General features: G+C 43.6%; 1 protein-coding gene across 14 annotated transcripts in view; it reads left to right on the top strand.

The window, feature by feature from the left end:
• Phldb2 (pleckstrin homology like domain family B member 2) overlaps positions 1-15,034 on the top strand; it is a 220,684-nt gene that overhangs the window by 128,536 nt on the left and 77,114 nt on the right. For all 14 annotated transcript variants that reach the window (XM_087900469.1, XM_087900508.1, XM_087900506.1 and 11 more), the window contains one exon: positions 11,897-13,233. In XM_087900469.1, coding sequence (XP_087756595.1) covers positions 11,897-13,233 — 1,337 coding nt within the window. The remainder of the gene's footprint in view (positions 1-11,896; positions 13,234-15,034) is intronic.

The following is a 15,034-nucleotide window of genomic DNA, read 5'->3' as shown; positions in this document are numbered from 1 at the left end:
TAACTTCTTGTTAAAGTTTAGTAGGTATGAATTATCGAATGACTCCGTTTCTAGAAAGGAATTACCTCAGTGAGTTTTTTTTTTTTTCCATCTATTGTTGGTCTTTTGTTGCTTTGCTTTGGGGGAAGGGTTCATTCTGTAGCCCAGGTTAGCCTGGAACCTACTTTGTACCCCAGGCTTATTTCAAACTCTCCATGATATTGAAATCACAGGCATGAACCACCCTGCCTGTGTCTTCAATGAGCTTTTGGGTATCAGAAAAGTTGTACCTGTATGGCCTGTATCAGTTACAAATAGCAACACCCACTAATTTGTTTATGTTACTAGTGCTAGGCATTAGGCCTGTGGTTATGGATTCAAGTCCTGGGTGCTAAATGGTCATTCTGATCCTCAGATCTGGGAGGTTCGGTTGATACAGAAGAGGTTTTGGGGTGCCTTTCCTGGGGGAGGTCAAAGCTCCACAGGCTGTTAAGGGATGATCTCACGTTGGCAACTAGCCAAGAGGTGCCTCTCAAAGGGAAGCATATGGAGACATTTAGGATGAACTCTGAAAGGAATGGCTCTTTGGAGATCTGCCCCCTGCAAGCTCTTCACTAGAGGGAGGTAGCAACCTTTTCGTTTTCACCTTCCAGCTGGTCATTCTTGTCACTCCCTTTCCAGCCCTGCTATGCTACCATGACAGGAGACTTTAGTAATTAAGACAAGAAAGTTAGTGGCTGAAAATATTTCCTAGGATTTGAAGAATATGTCTCTTGCCTTTTGAAAACAAATAAAGCCAAAGGGAGTGGTTCACATCTTTCAAATCCCTTCAGCCTAAAATTTACTAAGCAAGAATTTGTGTTTGTCTCATATAGGAAATTAATCTTGCAGAGGTTAATTGGCAAAATAGACGTGTCTGTGATATTTAGGGGTGCGTCTTACACATTGCCGAAAACCAGCTTTTTGTTGTATCTACTTTAAAAGCAAGATATCTGAAGCATTCTGGCAGTCAGTGGTCAGGGAAATAAACTCAAGAGTAAAAATCATCACATGGAGGTGTGGGAAGGTCAAAGACTTCCGAAGCTTGCTGGGAAGAAGCAGACTTAGAGACAATAGGCCAAACTTTATATACAGTTTTAGTACATAAGAGAACTCTTTCTTAAATGTGCCCAGTTGATCTTATTAGATGAAGTATGTTTCCTTATCCGTACAAGCCAGTATTTAATATGGCTACCTTAAGCAGGGTCAGTGTTTTCTAAGACCTGCCACTGTACTAAGCAGGGGAAGCTGGTATTTATCATTTTAGAATGATTGTTTGCACACTGCTGGTGACCTCTCCAGATTGGTAGTGTGATTGGGAATTAGCCTATCAAATTATGAAAAGGAGAAAATTATAAGAGTTTTCTAAGATTCGCTTCTTGACCCCCTTGCACGGGTAAATTCAGAGCAGATAAGTGTGGTGGAAACCGCCTCCTTCCTTCTTCTGCCCGACTCAGGCCCAGTGTGAGTAGCCAGGAGGTATTCCAAAGGGCCGGCAAGAGGTGTCTGGCTGCCACACTGCTTGCATCATTGCTGAAGTAGGGTTTCAAAAACAACTTCAGATTTATTAAGGAAATTACAAGGCTCAGGAATGCAGACAAAATATGTCTTGTATACGATGCTGAGCCAGCTTCTATGCTATGCTGCATTAGCGTAGTTTTGACCAGAACTCACTGGGTTGTTCTGAGATGATTTACCATACCCTGGGCATGCCGTGGGGAGCAGAGTGGGGAAAGCTTTGCCGAGTTAGGTAGCTGCTGTCTTATCACTAAAACATGCTTGTGTTCTGTGGTCATTTCCATTTCCTGCATTATGTAACAGGCACTCTTGGGCGATTTAACCAGTAATCTTTGGAAGATCAGAACTTTGAGGTGCAAGGAGTGTCTAGTTCACTCTCAGCATTTCAAACGTTGACAAACTTCTGCTTCAACAAGACGGAGACAGATGAACGACTCTCAGTCAGTCCCTATATTACTGCTTTTAGTTGGTGGACACAGACAGAGGTGTGACCTCCTGACTCCTGTCCTTGGCAAGCTTCCCAGTGTTCTTTGTACTGGATTACCCATTTCAAGAAAAATAACATCACAAAGTAACCATTTCCTTTATTAGGTCTTCTGGGTAGGGACATTAAAACAAACAAACAAACAAACAAAAATCAACATTGAGGGCCTGGAGAGATGGCTCAACAATGAAGAGCACTTCCTGCCTTTCTGGACAACCAAATACCCATGGCCCAGTCCCCTTTGCAATTGACTCACATCTTCCTTAACTCCAGCTCCAGGGGCTCTCACGCCCTCTTCTGGTCTCCTGAATCATGTGCACACACGTCTTAGCTATTCTCTCTCTCTCTCTCTCTCTCTCTCTCTCTCTCTCTCTCTCTCTTTCTCCCTCTCTTTCTTTTGCACAGGCAAACATACAAGTAAAAATAAATGTGAAGGGTTTGAAAACACAGCACTGGTTAAAAGTAAATTGAACTTAGCCAAGTGTTTACTGATCATAATAGGGACAAGGATTCCCCCTTTCCTGCAGCGAGGGGTTGAAAGGCAAGTTGTAAAAGAGAAAAAAAAAAATGGGTGTCTTACAATATCCACCCTGCATAATCAGCTGTTGAAGTAATGAAGAAATTATGCCACCACTGTAGCTTTTTGCTTTGTAGTGTGGTTGTGAGCCTCACAGTGATTTTTCTTTTCTGAAAAAATTAACCTAGAGGGGTAAGGTTGGGGAACGGTGAGGTATGTGGGTGTCTGCTTGTCATGGGGTGCATATGGAAGTCAGGAAATTACTCTGAAGCTGTTCTCCGTTCTCTCTTCTCAACTTTACTGAAAGCACCTTTACCCACTGAGCTGTCTCACTGGCCCACAGAGTGACATCTCACTCAACTGACCTCTTGCATGACGGTGTCAAATAAGACTAAGTTGCCTTGTAATGCGGGTCCGGCTTCCTGCGTGAGGCCACGCTCTGTGATGCTCTCAGTGATGAGATCAACTATCTGTGCCTTTCTCAGAATGTACTTCCACTATTGAGAAGTACCAACCATCCTTTCACAGCTCATCCACCTCAGTTTTTGAGTTAACAGGGAAAACATGTGTGGGGTGGGGGTGGGGGTGGGGAAGCACAGTGGTAGAGCATTCACGCCTAAAACCTTAAATATGATCTCTCAGCCCAGGGATAGCATGGCATTAAAAGCACTCCCACTGTGGGAGACAGCGCTGACTTCCATTTGTTCCCTCTCCTAGAACCGACGTATTCTCTAACCATTGCCAGATCATAATATTAGGTAAATTTCAATCTGGGGAATGTTATTTGGAAAAATCATGCTGGGATCTGAACAGCAAGCACTTTGCCATGGCAACGGAACCCTCCCCCCAGCCCCTGTCTGTTTTTATTTTCACTATATAGTTCAGGATCCCCTAGGAAGCCTAGGCTGACAGCAAACTTCAGATCCTCCTGCCTCTGATTCGTAGCCTCCTGCTTGGGGCAATGGTTTTTACTTGGGCACAGATGTGGCTGAAATTTAGGTATTCTTTCTGGCATTATCTTGTAAGAGTCTTTAATAAAATAGCCTACTTATTTATAATCTTGGCAGTGCATTTACTTTCAAATTCTCCTGGGTGTTTTAGAAAGAAATCATCCTTTAAAGAATTTGATTTAGTATAATAAGCTAGTATTCATGCAAGCTGCTGAGGCCCACTCCTTTTTTGTATAGAGTGAGCCCATTATAATTTATGCCAGTATATAGATTTTATTTTTATTTCGTCTGGCTACAGTATATATATTCATGTGTATATAAATTATATATGTTGCCTTTTTAATTTATTTAATTTTTGGAAAGATATTTTACTGTATAATTTTTTTTTTCAAGACAGGGTTTCCTCTGTAGCTTTGGAGCCTGTCCTGGAATTAGCTCGTGTAGACCATGCTGGCCTCTAACTCACAGAGAACCACCTGCCTCTGCCTCCCAAGTGCTGGGATTAAAGGCATGCAGCACCACTTCCCGGATCACTGTAGAAAATTTAAGCACACACAAAATGTAAAATACACGTTAAATGTGTAGTGTAGTGAGAGCCAGCTGTGATGATGTATGCCTTTCATTCCAGCACTCAGGAGGCAGAGGCAAGCAGATCTCTGTGAGTTCGAGGCCACCCTGGTCTACAAAATGAGTTCCAGTACAGCCAGGGCTGTTACACGGAGAAACTCTGTCTTGAAAAAACAAACGTATACTGGCACCTAGAGCCCAGATTGCTTCCGTTTGTTAATTTGGTTTCATCTGGAGACCCCATTTTCCCTCTGAGTATGGATTGTTACAAACCATGTCCCCAACACCTAGCTATTCATCTATAAAGAATTTACAGTGTGACTCTAGGTAGGTGTGAGCTTTAAAAAACATGTTATTGCACCTTTGAAATCAGCGCTGCTCTGATTTTCACAGCACTCAGATTCTGGTTGTCTCAGGCATTTTTAACATATTTTAAGCAGATGGATTGGGGCCCATAGGCTGCAAACCATGCACGCCCATTGCATTTCATTGTTATGTCTCTTGGGACTTTTAACCTGGAATAGCTCCTTTTCAAGACCGGATTGTCCCCCGTCCACCCCCCCCCTTGTGATTGGACACGTGGTTTTTGTTTGGGGCCTTTCCCCCACTATACCCTCTAGTGTTCTAGAATTAAGTGAATGCATTTTCATGGTAAGATTTTGTTGATGTGATTGTTTTTGAGACATTTCACTTTGTAGACCAGGCTGGCCTTGAATTATGACCCTCCTACTTTGGTCTTCCTTGCTGGGATTACAGGTGTGTGCCCCCATAGGTGGTCTTTAGTGTTTTTAATAGAGCATTCTTCTGGGCAAGGTTGTTTAGCAGGTAAAGATGCTTCCTTTTTCCATGCAGGTTGTGGAATGTGCGCCACCCCAGCATATCCTGCGTGTCCGCACACAAACAGCAATACCAAAAAGAACATTCTTTTGTCCCTTGTGATTTCTACACTGAAAGACCGCATACTTCTAATTTGAATAATCTTGAACTGGAATTTATTATGCATTTACTCATTGAATGTGTTATCTTTTCACATATTGCTAAAATTTCTTTAATAACTGTTTAAACACACATGTGAGTCTAATTGATAAAACTTACGTCTTGATAATTTAGGTAAAACTTGGGATTTTGCCAGTGGGAGGGATCTTCAGTGACCGCCCCCCCCCCTTTTCTGAGGCCAGATCTGCTTTCTGTATCCCTCCCCCACTACAAAGACTTATCACAGGAAACAGCAGCCAAATTCCTTGGATAGTCTAAAGAATGTTGTAAAGTTCCTGCAGACAAGCATTTTATTGAAGGGACTAGCACAAAACCTCTTTTTAAAAGAAACCTATAATTGGTTCTGTAGCCCTTTGACTGTCTTCTAAGTTCTCAAGCCTTGGTCCCAGGAATTGATAAAATACAGCAGTCCAGAGTAAGCTGCTTCCGATCTGAGAAAGAGCCTTACTTAAAGTGTGGACATTGGCCGTCGCCTGTGATCCCTGTTAGACTCTTCTGGGTACTATCTGCGGTGTTCATTACAGGGTTTAGATTTCAGTACAAAGAGACACCTAGAGGGAGCTGGAAGGAGTGGAAGCCATACGTTAGGTTCCTCTCTGCTGACTAGAAGGAACTGAAATCGCCTTTCCCCACAGGCCTGGTTTCTTCTGTCTGTATTCAGTGTCATCTTCATCTCCCGTTGCCTTCCATTCCTTTCTCTCCCTTGTACAGTCGTGTATCACGGTTGTTTCTCTTTCCTTCACCATCATTCTTCTTTTAGATGGCTTTAGAAAATGATAAAGCAAAAAAATTAAAAGAAAAAAAAGGCAAAAGAAAGAAACCCTGTAGTCAGTGGAGACACCACCTGAGCATTCTGACCCCTGGTGCCCCCACCCTTTCTCCCCAGGCCTGGTGTTAATCCCCTCAGCATTGGCTGTGCCTGAGGATGCTTCAAGTCTGGTTTCAGAAGCATTGTCTCTGGATGTTACAAAAGGGCTTTGTGTGTTTTAGGCTGCTGTGGATATGTGGACAATGAGTTCTTGTCTGTATGTGTGTACACACTAAGGGTTGCAGCTGTCTGTTGTAAAAGGTACAGTCTTCTAGCGTAAAACAAGGTCTTTGTTCAGTCATTAAAAATACATTTTCCCCCTTGGGACTGCTTTTCTTGGATCTCCGAGAGACAATGAAGCCTCTTCATTGGAGATCATCAGCCTACTTATGTGAGTCTAGTGGTTATTTTACCCAAACAGATTCTTGAGCAAAGAATGTGATGCAAAGGGAAAGAGTTGAAATCCATTTGTTGAAGAAAACAGAACAATAAGAATACTATGTCTGTAGCAGGGCAGTGGTGGTGCGTGCCTTTAATTCCAGCAGTCGGGAGGCAGAGGCAGGCAGATCTCTGACTTCAAGACCAGCCTGGTCTACAGAGCCAGGACAGAATAGTCAGAATTACACAGAGAAACTATCTTGAAAGGCAAAACCAAACCCAAACAAACAAACAAAAAAAGAGTATGTCTACTAATGTTTTCATCCTCTGTCTTGGGATGTAAAATCATGATTGAGGAGGAGGAGTTTGAAGGAGCAGAGGTTCGAAAGCCAGGATGAGGACGAAGCAAAGCCAGGTCCTGTGGAGATGGGACTGAGACAATGGGAAGGCCCGGTCTTTGGCTGTGGATGAAGGCAACTCTCCTGGGAGAGAGGCCTGGGATCGTTTGCTGGGAGGGAGTGTTTACAAATGGCTGTGGGGACATGTGGAGAGGTGAGGCTTGTTTGCAGAGATGGAGAAGAAGGGTTCAGGGCCAAGACTGGCCATTTGTAAAGTTTGCAGTCGGGACACTGAGAAGACCAAAGGGTTAATGGAGAGCAAGGGTTGCTAGGCAACATTTGCCTTCTGAAAGGGGACTAGGGGAGAGGGGCAAGAGTTTGTTCCTGAGGCTCTAGTTAGTCCATTCTTCTTCACGTTCTGATGCCATCAGGAGAAAGACAAGGAGAGCTCCGTGTGTCCATTTTTCTTCCTTATAAAGCATAGGCCCTGTGTTTAAAATAGACTTTTCAGCTTTTCCCTTCAGTCCTCTCAAAGTATACCCCCAGGCCCTATCAACTGTCAATGGTTGCCACAGAAATAACCCACAGAACTCCTGTGAGGAAGGGCCCTGTCTCTGAGGGGCTTCTTAACTGGCCCCGAATTCAATTACATGTCATCAGTACATGCTTTAATCCTAACAGTGCCGTATCGTAAACATCAGTGCTGACAGTTAAGCCTACCTCTGGACCACCAGCGTGCTGGAGAGCCTTCATACCAGGCATCAACCACAGTCAGCCACAAAACACACAGGGCCAGTCCCCGCCCCACCCCCAGCTCCAGAGCTCTGGCTGGACATGGGATGAACTCAAGCCATTATATTATGAACATTTTGGCCTACAGCTTGTGGACTTTTAAAAGTTGGCTCTCCTAAAGTTGCTTCTGCTCACCAAAATGGTATGGCACGGTTTCCACTTCTTTACCGTTACCTTTGCAGCGTTTCTAGGACCAGTTCCTGCTGTATTGGGTAATCCTCAGAGGTGGCTATGTATTGTAGGAATCCTCCAAAGTCACTTACTTGGCTAGAACCAACGGGCTGCTTGCACCTGTCAGCCAGACCTGAAGTCCTCTTCTGTCACACAGCACAGCAAGCCCTTTGTTTGAAAAAGCCTGGCTTTCTGGGTGTGTCTTCTTTAGCTGGAAATGGCAATGCACACTGCCCTGGTGATGGCTACCTCGTAACTTCACTATTAGACAGTTACAGCTTGAATGAGATGAGCTTCACAGTCATCTGGTATGAGAGAAACCAGAGAATTGTTTTTTTTTAAAAAAAAAAAAACAATTTAAACCATACCACAGAGAAACTGACTCTCTGAAGAAACATTTAACAATGTTCCTTTAGACAACTGGTTGAAGTAATTTTCTCCTCCAGGGAAAAAAGTGCTGTGGTTTTTCTGTAACATCTTTCAAAAGGCTGCTACATCCTAACTTTCTGGTACTTTCTGATTGACAGTAAGATGAATGTGTGTTTTAGGTGGTAAAATAGCATGAGTAATGGAAGGATTAAACTTATGGATCAGAAAGTAAATGCAGGCGTTTCAGCATACATTAGCTTCTTTCCTGTTTAGACTTCTTCAGGCTGTCCTTTCTCTCAGATGGGCACCAGATGCATTCCTTGCGGCTCACAGACCTTCTGGGGCTATGTATAGAGGAGTGTGTGTAACCATCACACCCTTTGGGTCTGTTTTGCTTTCCCAATAACACAATGCAGGGATCTCACAGTTTCACCACGGCCTCGTCTTTGTTCACGTAAAATGTTCAGGAAACCCCAACCCCAAGCACACACAGCAGCATTGAACATAAAGATGGCCATAAACCCAGGATTTCCTTCAGCTCTCTTCTTGTGTGCTTGCTGTCCCTCTCCTTTCTCTTGCTTGTGCTGCTTTGGTGAGGTGTCCTTGCAGCCTTCATCTTTTTCTCCCACAAGCCCAACTCCTCCTTTTCCCCCCTTAAACCCAGCTGTAGTCTCTGATACATTCTGCCTGCAGTCCTGTCCTCAACTGCTTGGGGATTCATCAAAACATCCCCACTTGGGTCTCCAGCCCTGCCTCTCAGACCCTTGCCCAGCCTACCCGCGCCCATACTGGCCTGCAGTTAGTTCCTACTCATTTTCTATCTCTAGGCCTCTGGCCATGGGATCATATCGCGCATGAAGAGTGTTCTGTAAGTAGGGTGGAGAGAGGAGTCTACAGCTATTGATGTTCCTCATGGAGCTAGAAAGACCATCTGTCTGGCCGATTTCCTTAAGGGTGAAGTTGGTATTCAGGACTAAGAGGTACCAAGCTCAAGTAAATATGCATATGTATTTAGATAGGCAGACAAACTCAGTTTCAAAAAAAAAATGAATGAACTAATTATCTGTATCTGATGATAAATCTTTAAAATTAGTGTATTTGTTATTTTTCACTTATGTGACAAAATACTTGCCAGGAATCCCCTTAAGGAAGGACAGGTGCGTTTGGCTTGCCTTTTAAGGGGAGTCCATCATCATGGTGAGAAAAGTATGGCAGTAGGAATGAGAAACTGTTGGTCACACTGATCTCCAGTTAGGAAGCAGTGAACCAGAAGTGGGGCACCCCAGAACCCTTCCCATGGTTGAGCTACTTCTTCTACCACCTAAAGTTTCTACAACCATCACAAACAGAGCCACTTCTGGTGACCAAGTAGTCAAACACACAAAAATCTGATCAAGTTAAAAACAAGATGGTGCCGGGTGATGGTGATACATGCCTTTAATCCCAGTGGGAGGAAGAGGCAGGATGATCTCTATGAATTCCAAGCTGATCTGGTCTACAAAACATGCTCCAGAACAGCCAGGGCTGTTATACAGGGTAACCCTGTCTTCAAAAGCAAAAACAAAACAAACAAACAAAAAGCCAAGATGGTAGTATATTCCAATATTTTATGCCAGATTATTGTCAAAAAAATCAAAATGCATACAGTGTAAACTGGTATGAAATCACCAGTAATATTGCCACCCCGGGTAAAATCAGTAGTAACTTTTGGTATATTTTCAGTCCATTGCTTCTAGTGTGGGAGGAGGGTAAGCACTGGGAGCAAAAGATGCTGGTTTTCTGGGGTGCAACAGTGGAACAGCAAGATATATAAGATTTGGAATATGGATGATTGGGTTTGCTGACAGATGCAATGAGGGGGGAAGAAGACATGCCAGAGACCACGATGACTCTCCAATTTCTGCCCTGAGCACTGTAGGAAAACTGTCAGCTGTGCACTGGAGGTCCCTGTGTTTATTATAATCAATGTTTTGGATATAGTTAGGAAAACTAACTATACTCACTGAATGTTTTGATGTATATTATATGAATATACCTTGTATTATAAAATACACTCTAAATGTAGTGTTCATGATATTAAATGATTACAAGTGTTAAAATGATTGCACATTTTGATACCTGTGATTAACTGTAGCTGTTCCACACATCACTGGGCATTTAGGGTGACTTGTCCTATGTAATAAATAACACTGGAAGTCCTCAGGACCCATTTCTTTTCTTACTTCCTCAGTCCTGAGATAATTCAGTTGGGAGAACTGGCCAAGGCTTACTACGATTTCTAAATGACAGACCAACAATGGGTGAAAGGAATTCTGGAAAAGACCAAGGCGAGGGGTTGTCTTACTGTCACGCCCCCCCAAAGGACCACTGCAAGGCATGTCTCAAGCCAGACTAATGCTGCCTTCAAGGTTTGAACTGTCTTGCGGGAGACGGACACTGGCCACAGGCAATGAAGGAGCCAGACAGCAGGGCCATCTGGAACCAAATTTTAAGTATAACTTCAATGCTTTATGAGGTTTGTTTTAGCTATTCTTTAAAAGCACATCATTTTAGGGCTGAAGAGCTGGCTCAGCAGTTAAGAGCACTGACTGTTCTTTCAAAGGTCCAGAGTTCAGTACCCAGCAGTCACATGGGTGAGATCGTAGAGTTCCCTCCTCTGACATGTAGGCATATGTGTAGGTAAAACACTTCACATAATAAATAAATAAATCTTAAAAATATACAACACTTTAACATATAGGCACATGGAGCTTTGAGGACAGTGAATCCAAGGTAGAATTTCTTGGGGGAGGGCATGGGACTGTAGCTCTGCATAGGCAAATCCATGGATCATCCGGAAGAAAGTAGGGAAATTCTCCTGACCTCAGCCTGTGGGTAAGAAGCAGTTCCATGCTGAGTTGCTTGAGTTTGCTCAGGGAATCCGAGGCTAAACAAAGAGAATGAAGTCTTCCCCCTATGGTCTACGGATGGATGTGATTGAAAAATGTTTTGAGTTTTTTGCCTATAGAACAATGGGAGTTAGCAGGTGACCATAAGATAAAAATTCTAGACATCCTTTTCATCCAACCTTGCTGTCCAAGGTCTCTGAGGGCTGGAGGAAAGTCTTAGCCCTGCATGTACTTATTAAAATTGTGAGTTTTTTTAATGTCTAAAAATCGTTTCTATCATTCAGAATTATAAACTTTTTCATTTTCAGTGCTAGTTTTAATTCAAGAATCTTTCATAGATTAAAACTTTAGGTCAATGTTTGAATCTAAGACTCAAAACATTTACTTCCTTTTGAACAAAATATTATTCATGGAAGATACTACCCTACTTTGTCTCTCAAGTGGTTGGGGGGTTTGATAGGCGGACCAGAGGCTCAGAGTGTTTCTGTTAGAGAAGAGGGCTCGCTACCTAGGATAAGCACAACCCATTCAGGGTACCAAGGAATTCAAAGCATAGAATAATGTAGGGTTTTGGCCATGAGGCAACCAACTTGAGGACACCCTTTGGTGTTGTATGTCTTGCCTCTTTCTGACTAGCACAGGAACTTCCAGCTTTCCACTTAAGAAGTGAACTTCCACCATGTTCCCCCAATGAACCCCTCTTCAGCCCTCTCCTGCTGAACACTGCGTAACACAAACCTTCCTCTTCTGTCAAGATACGGATTTTGTTTCTTCACGACTGAGCTGGTAATGAGTTTAGCAGTCACGTCTAAAAGAAGAGCAATTGAGTGTTTCTTTTAGGTATACACAAGACATTCAGGAAGCAGATGATTTTCCTAAGACTAGCGCACCAAGGGGAAAATGGCCATCTGTACATACCAGCCTAATCCTGCGCTGTCATCTCTCTAGAGATTTATTTCCCTCAAATTCTGTTGTTGTCATCGTGAGTTATTTTTCTTGTGCCAAAAATATACATCCCTGCTCAGTGATGCTTATTTTTCAGCTTCTAGTTCAGTTTCATATTTTTTTTTTATCTAAAACTTTTTCTTTTTTGCTTTTACAGGGTCCAGCAGTATCATGGCAGGAGATGACCACATACAGAAGCAGCTGGAATTACAAAATGGTAGCTTAGAGGAAGGACTTGGGGTACGTTCCCTGAAGATCGAGCCACAGAACATGATGGAGAGTCTAAGCCCGAGGAAATATTCCTCCAGTCTGAAGTTTAAAGCCAACGGGGACTATTCTGGCTCGTATTTAACCCTCTCCCAACCTGTGTCCACCAAGAGAAGCCCTTCTCCTTTGGGCAGCAGTGTTAGGAGCAGCCCCTCCTTGGTCAAACTCCAGGGAAGCAAACAGTTTTGTGAGGGAACTGACAAAAATGTTTCCATGAAGCCTCCTACGTCGTTCCTCAGCTCCGCAGCCTCTCTGGGGGGTTATCCACTCGGGAGAGCAGATTTGGATCATTATACTGGTCGGGACAGTGAGAGGTCCTCCAGGCTCTCAGAGAAGCCCCCCTATTCCAGATACAGCTCTAGGAATAAATCCCATGACAACGTCTACTTTCTCGGGGGGCTGGAAGGAAGAAAAGCCTCTGGCTCGCTCTTGACCATGTGGAATGGGGGTTCCTTGAGCAGCGCTGGCTCCGCACCGGTCAGCAGATCTGGGGCAGCGAGCATGCCCTCAAGCCCAAAGCAAGCTAGGAAAATGAACTTACCGGACAACTTGCCCCTTCAGCCCCGGTTAAGCCGGCACAAGGAGCCAGCCTCTGAAAATATCAGTGTGAGAACAAGGAAGTATTCAGGGAGCAGCCTGAGTAACATGGGTGCCTATAGCCGATCGCTTCCCAGGTTGTATAAAGCCACAGACAGCCAGATGCCGCCTCTCAGCCTGCCTCCAAGAAATTCCCTGGGCAATTCCAAACGAGGTCAGTTAGGGGAAAAGGATCTACCTCATAGCATAGTGGATAATGACAATTACCTTAACTTTTCTTCTCTAAGCTCAGGGACTTCACCCTATAAAACCTCTCTGTCAGAGGGAAATCCTTACGTAAGCTCCACCCTTAGTGTCCCTGCCAGCCCTCGAGTGGCCCGGAAGATGCTCCTGGCCTCAACCTCTTCAGATGACTTTGATAGGGCTTCTTACTCAGGGACCAGCCCGAGTCATTCCTTCATCTCTGGAGAACCAGACCGAGTGCCTGTGGCCAGGAGGAACTTCTCTTGTGGATCTATGGAGTTTGATGATTCTGATCTGGAAAGCCTACGACAGTCCTCAGAAACGCCCCAGCCTGTCCTTCGAGAACGGAAAAGCAGCATCAGCTCCATTTCAGGCCGCGACGATCTGATGGATTATCACCGCCGACAGAGGGAGGAGAGACTCAGGGAGCAGGAGATGGAGCGCCTGGTAATCTTCCTCTTCTGACCTCACTCTTGCCTTGACTTACATCCCCAGGGTTGGAGACAGCCTCCCAGGGTACATGTAGGGGTGTGGAATTTCCGTGTGGACCAGCCAGCCACTGCAGTCCATGCTGCCTCTTGCTCTCTGTCCCACGTAACTCTTCCTTGGCTACTGTCGTGGGACATCTATGGGCATTTTGAAATTTCCAAAGCTCACCAGAGCTAGAGCCTTATGTTTATTTAGTTCTTCTGTTCCTTTGCCTCTTCTCTTCTCTCCCTCATCATTTTCCCCCCTTTTCTTCATGTGCTCGGGATGGAACCCAGGGACTTGCGCAACCACTAGGCATTCTGGGAAAAGTGAATGTCTAGTTGTGAATTTTGCTGACTTTCTTCTATCTTGTGAATTTTTCTGAGACTATGAGGAAGTGACAGTGGTGTTTATGGCATGAAACTCACTCCTGTGTGCTTAGGACAGAAGTAGTCAGTAAGATAATAACCTAAAAATTTGTAGAGCAAGTCACCTGGAAAGGTGAAGGGTGTCCCAGCCGCAGTGAAGCCCTGGTTCTTCTCCCCACACTGTTCACAGAACTCCAGACTCTCTTCGGCTGTGCTGTTTCTTCACACAGCACCTTTGACAAACGCAAAATGCACTGAGTTTACTCCCGTTTTCAATTTAAAATGCGCTTATGCTTAACAGTGAAAACTACATTGAAAGTAAAAGGGCAAGGATGGAAGGAAAGATTCCTCAATAGCCTCATTGACGAACGGGAGCATCAAGGGTTATTTTTCTGGTCTCTTTTAGTGGGTTTTTATTTTAAAATGAGTTTCTGTCAGGGACTGTTTTGCTTCGCTAGTGATTAATGACTTCCTTAATGAGAGAAGCTATGGCATGGCAAAGCTGGTCTACAAAAGTGTAAGACCATCAGAGGTCTTTTAATTGCTCAAAAAAGTATGTTGGAATAAGGTTTCTCAATCACATGGAAAAATTGATTTCTGCCTATAATACAATAAAATTTGTATTATAGGGACAGAAACCATCTACACTATGCAACATTTGTTTGATATTTCAGAACAAGAATCACATGTCACTCAAAGTTTTGGTAAGTTTATGCTCTTCCAAGCAAAGACTACTAGGCAAAAACACATATGCATACCTCTGGATAATTAAGTATTCACTGTGGATGTCGGTTAAACAGCGCTCCAGTGGGATGTTCTCTTTGCTGTCATAAATCATCACTAGAGATAACCCATGACCACAAAAAAGCTTTGTGTCTAGGCTTGATCCTTTGATATAATTCAGAAACCCATTCAGTTAGCAAACAGGTTCTTGTATATGAACCTGTACTGTGCTAAGCAACTTAGAAATTGATAATTTCCTATGGAAGTTAGTAGAGCCTTTCCTGTGAAATTTTTCACTCTGGAGATCTTCCTTTAGTCTACACATTGACTCATGTATCACAAGGATGGAAAACCAACCAGGAACTTGATATGCCTTGAGTTTCATCTTTAGTACATGTAAGTGCTGGTGACTTTCTCTGTTCTCCAGATTCCCCACATCTAAGGCTCCTCACAGTCCCAACAAGTGACTTTACTTGTTGATTGAAAGGCTGGAACTTGATAAATCATGAGCAATATCAACTTCTTGGGCGATCTTGATGAGACTGTTAGGAATACTACTTGTAATCCCTTTTCCTTATTAATGGCTTGTTATATTGTACAAAAATGAGAATTATCTATCACAAATGACTACACTGAATGTTCTCTCTGTTACTTTTGCATAGTACCTGAAGTAACTTATAAAGAGGCAA

This window comes from Myodes glareolus, chromosome 2 (genome assembly GCF_982192425.1).
Source record: "Myodes glareolus chromosome 2, mMyoGla1.1, whole genome shotgun sequence".
Lineage (NCBI taxonomy): Eukaryota > Metazoa > Chordata > Mammalia > Rodentia > Cricetidae > Myodes > Myodes glareolus.
This window is presented reverse-complemented; position numbering and strand designations above follow the sequence as displayed.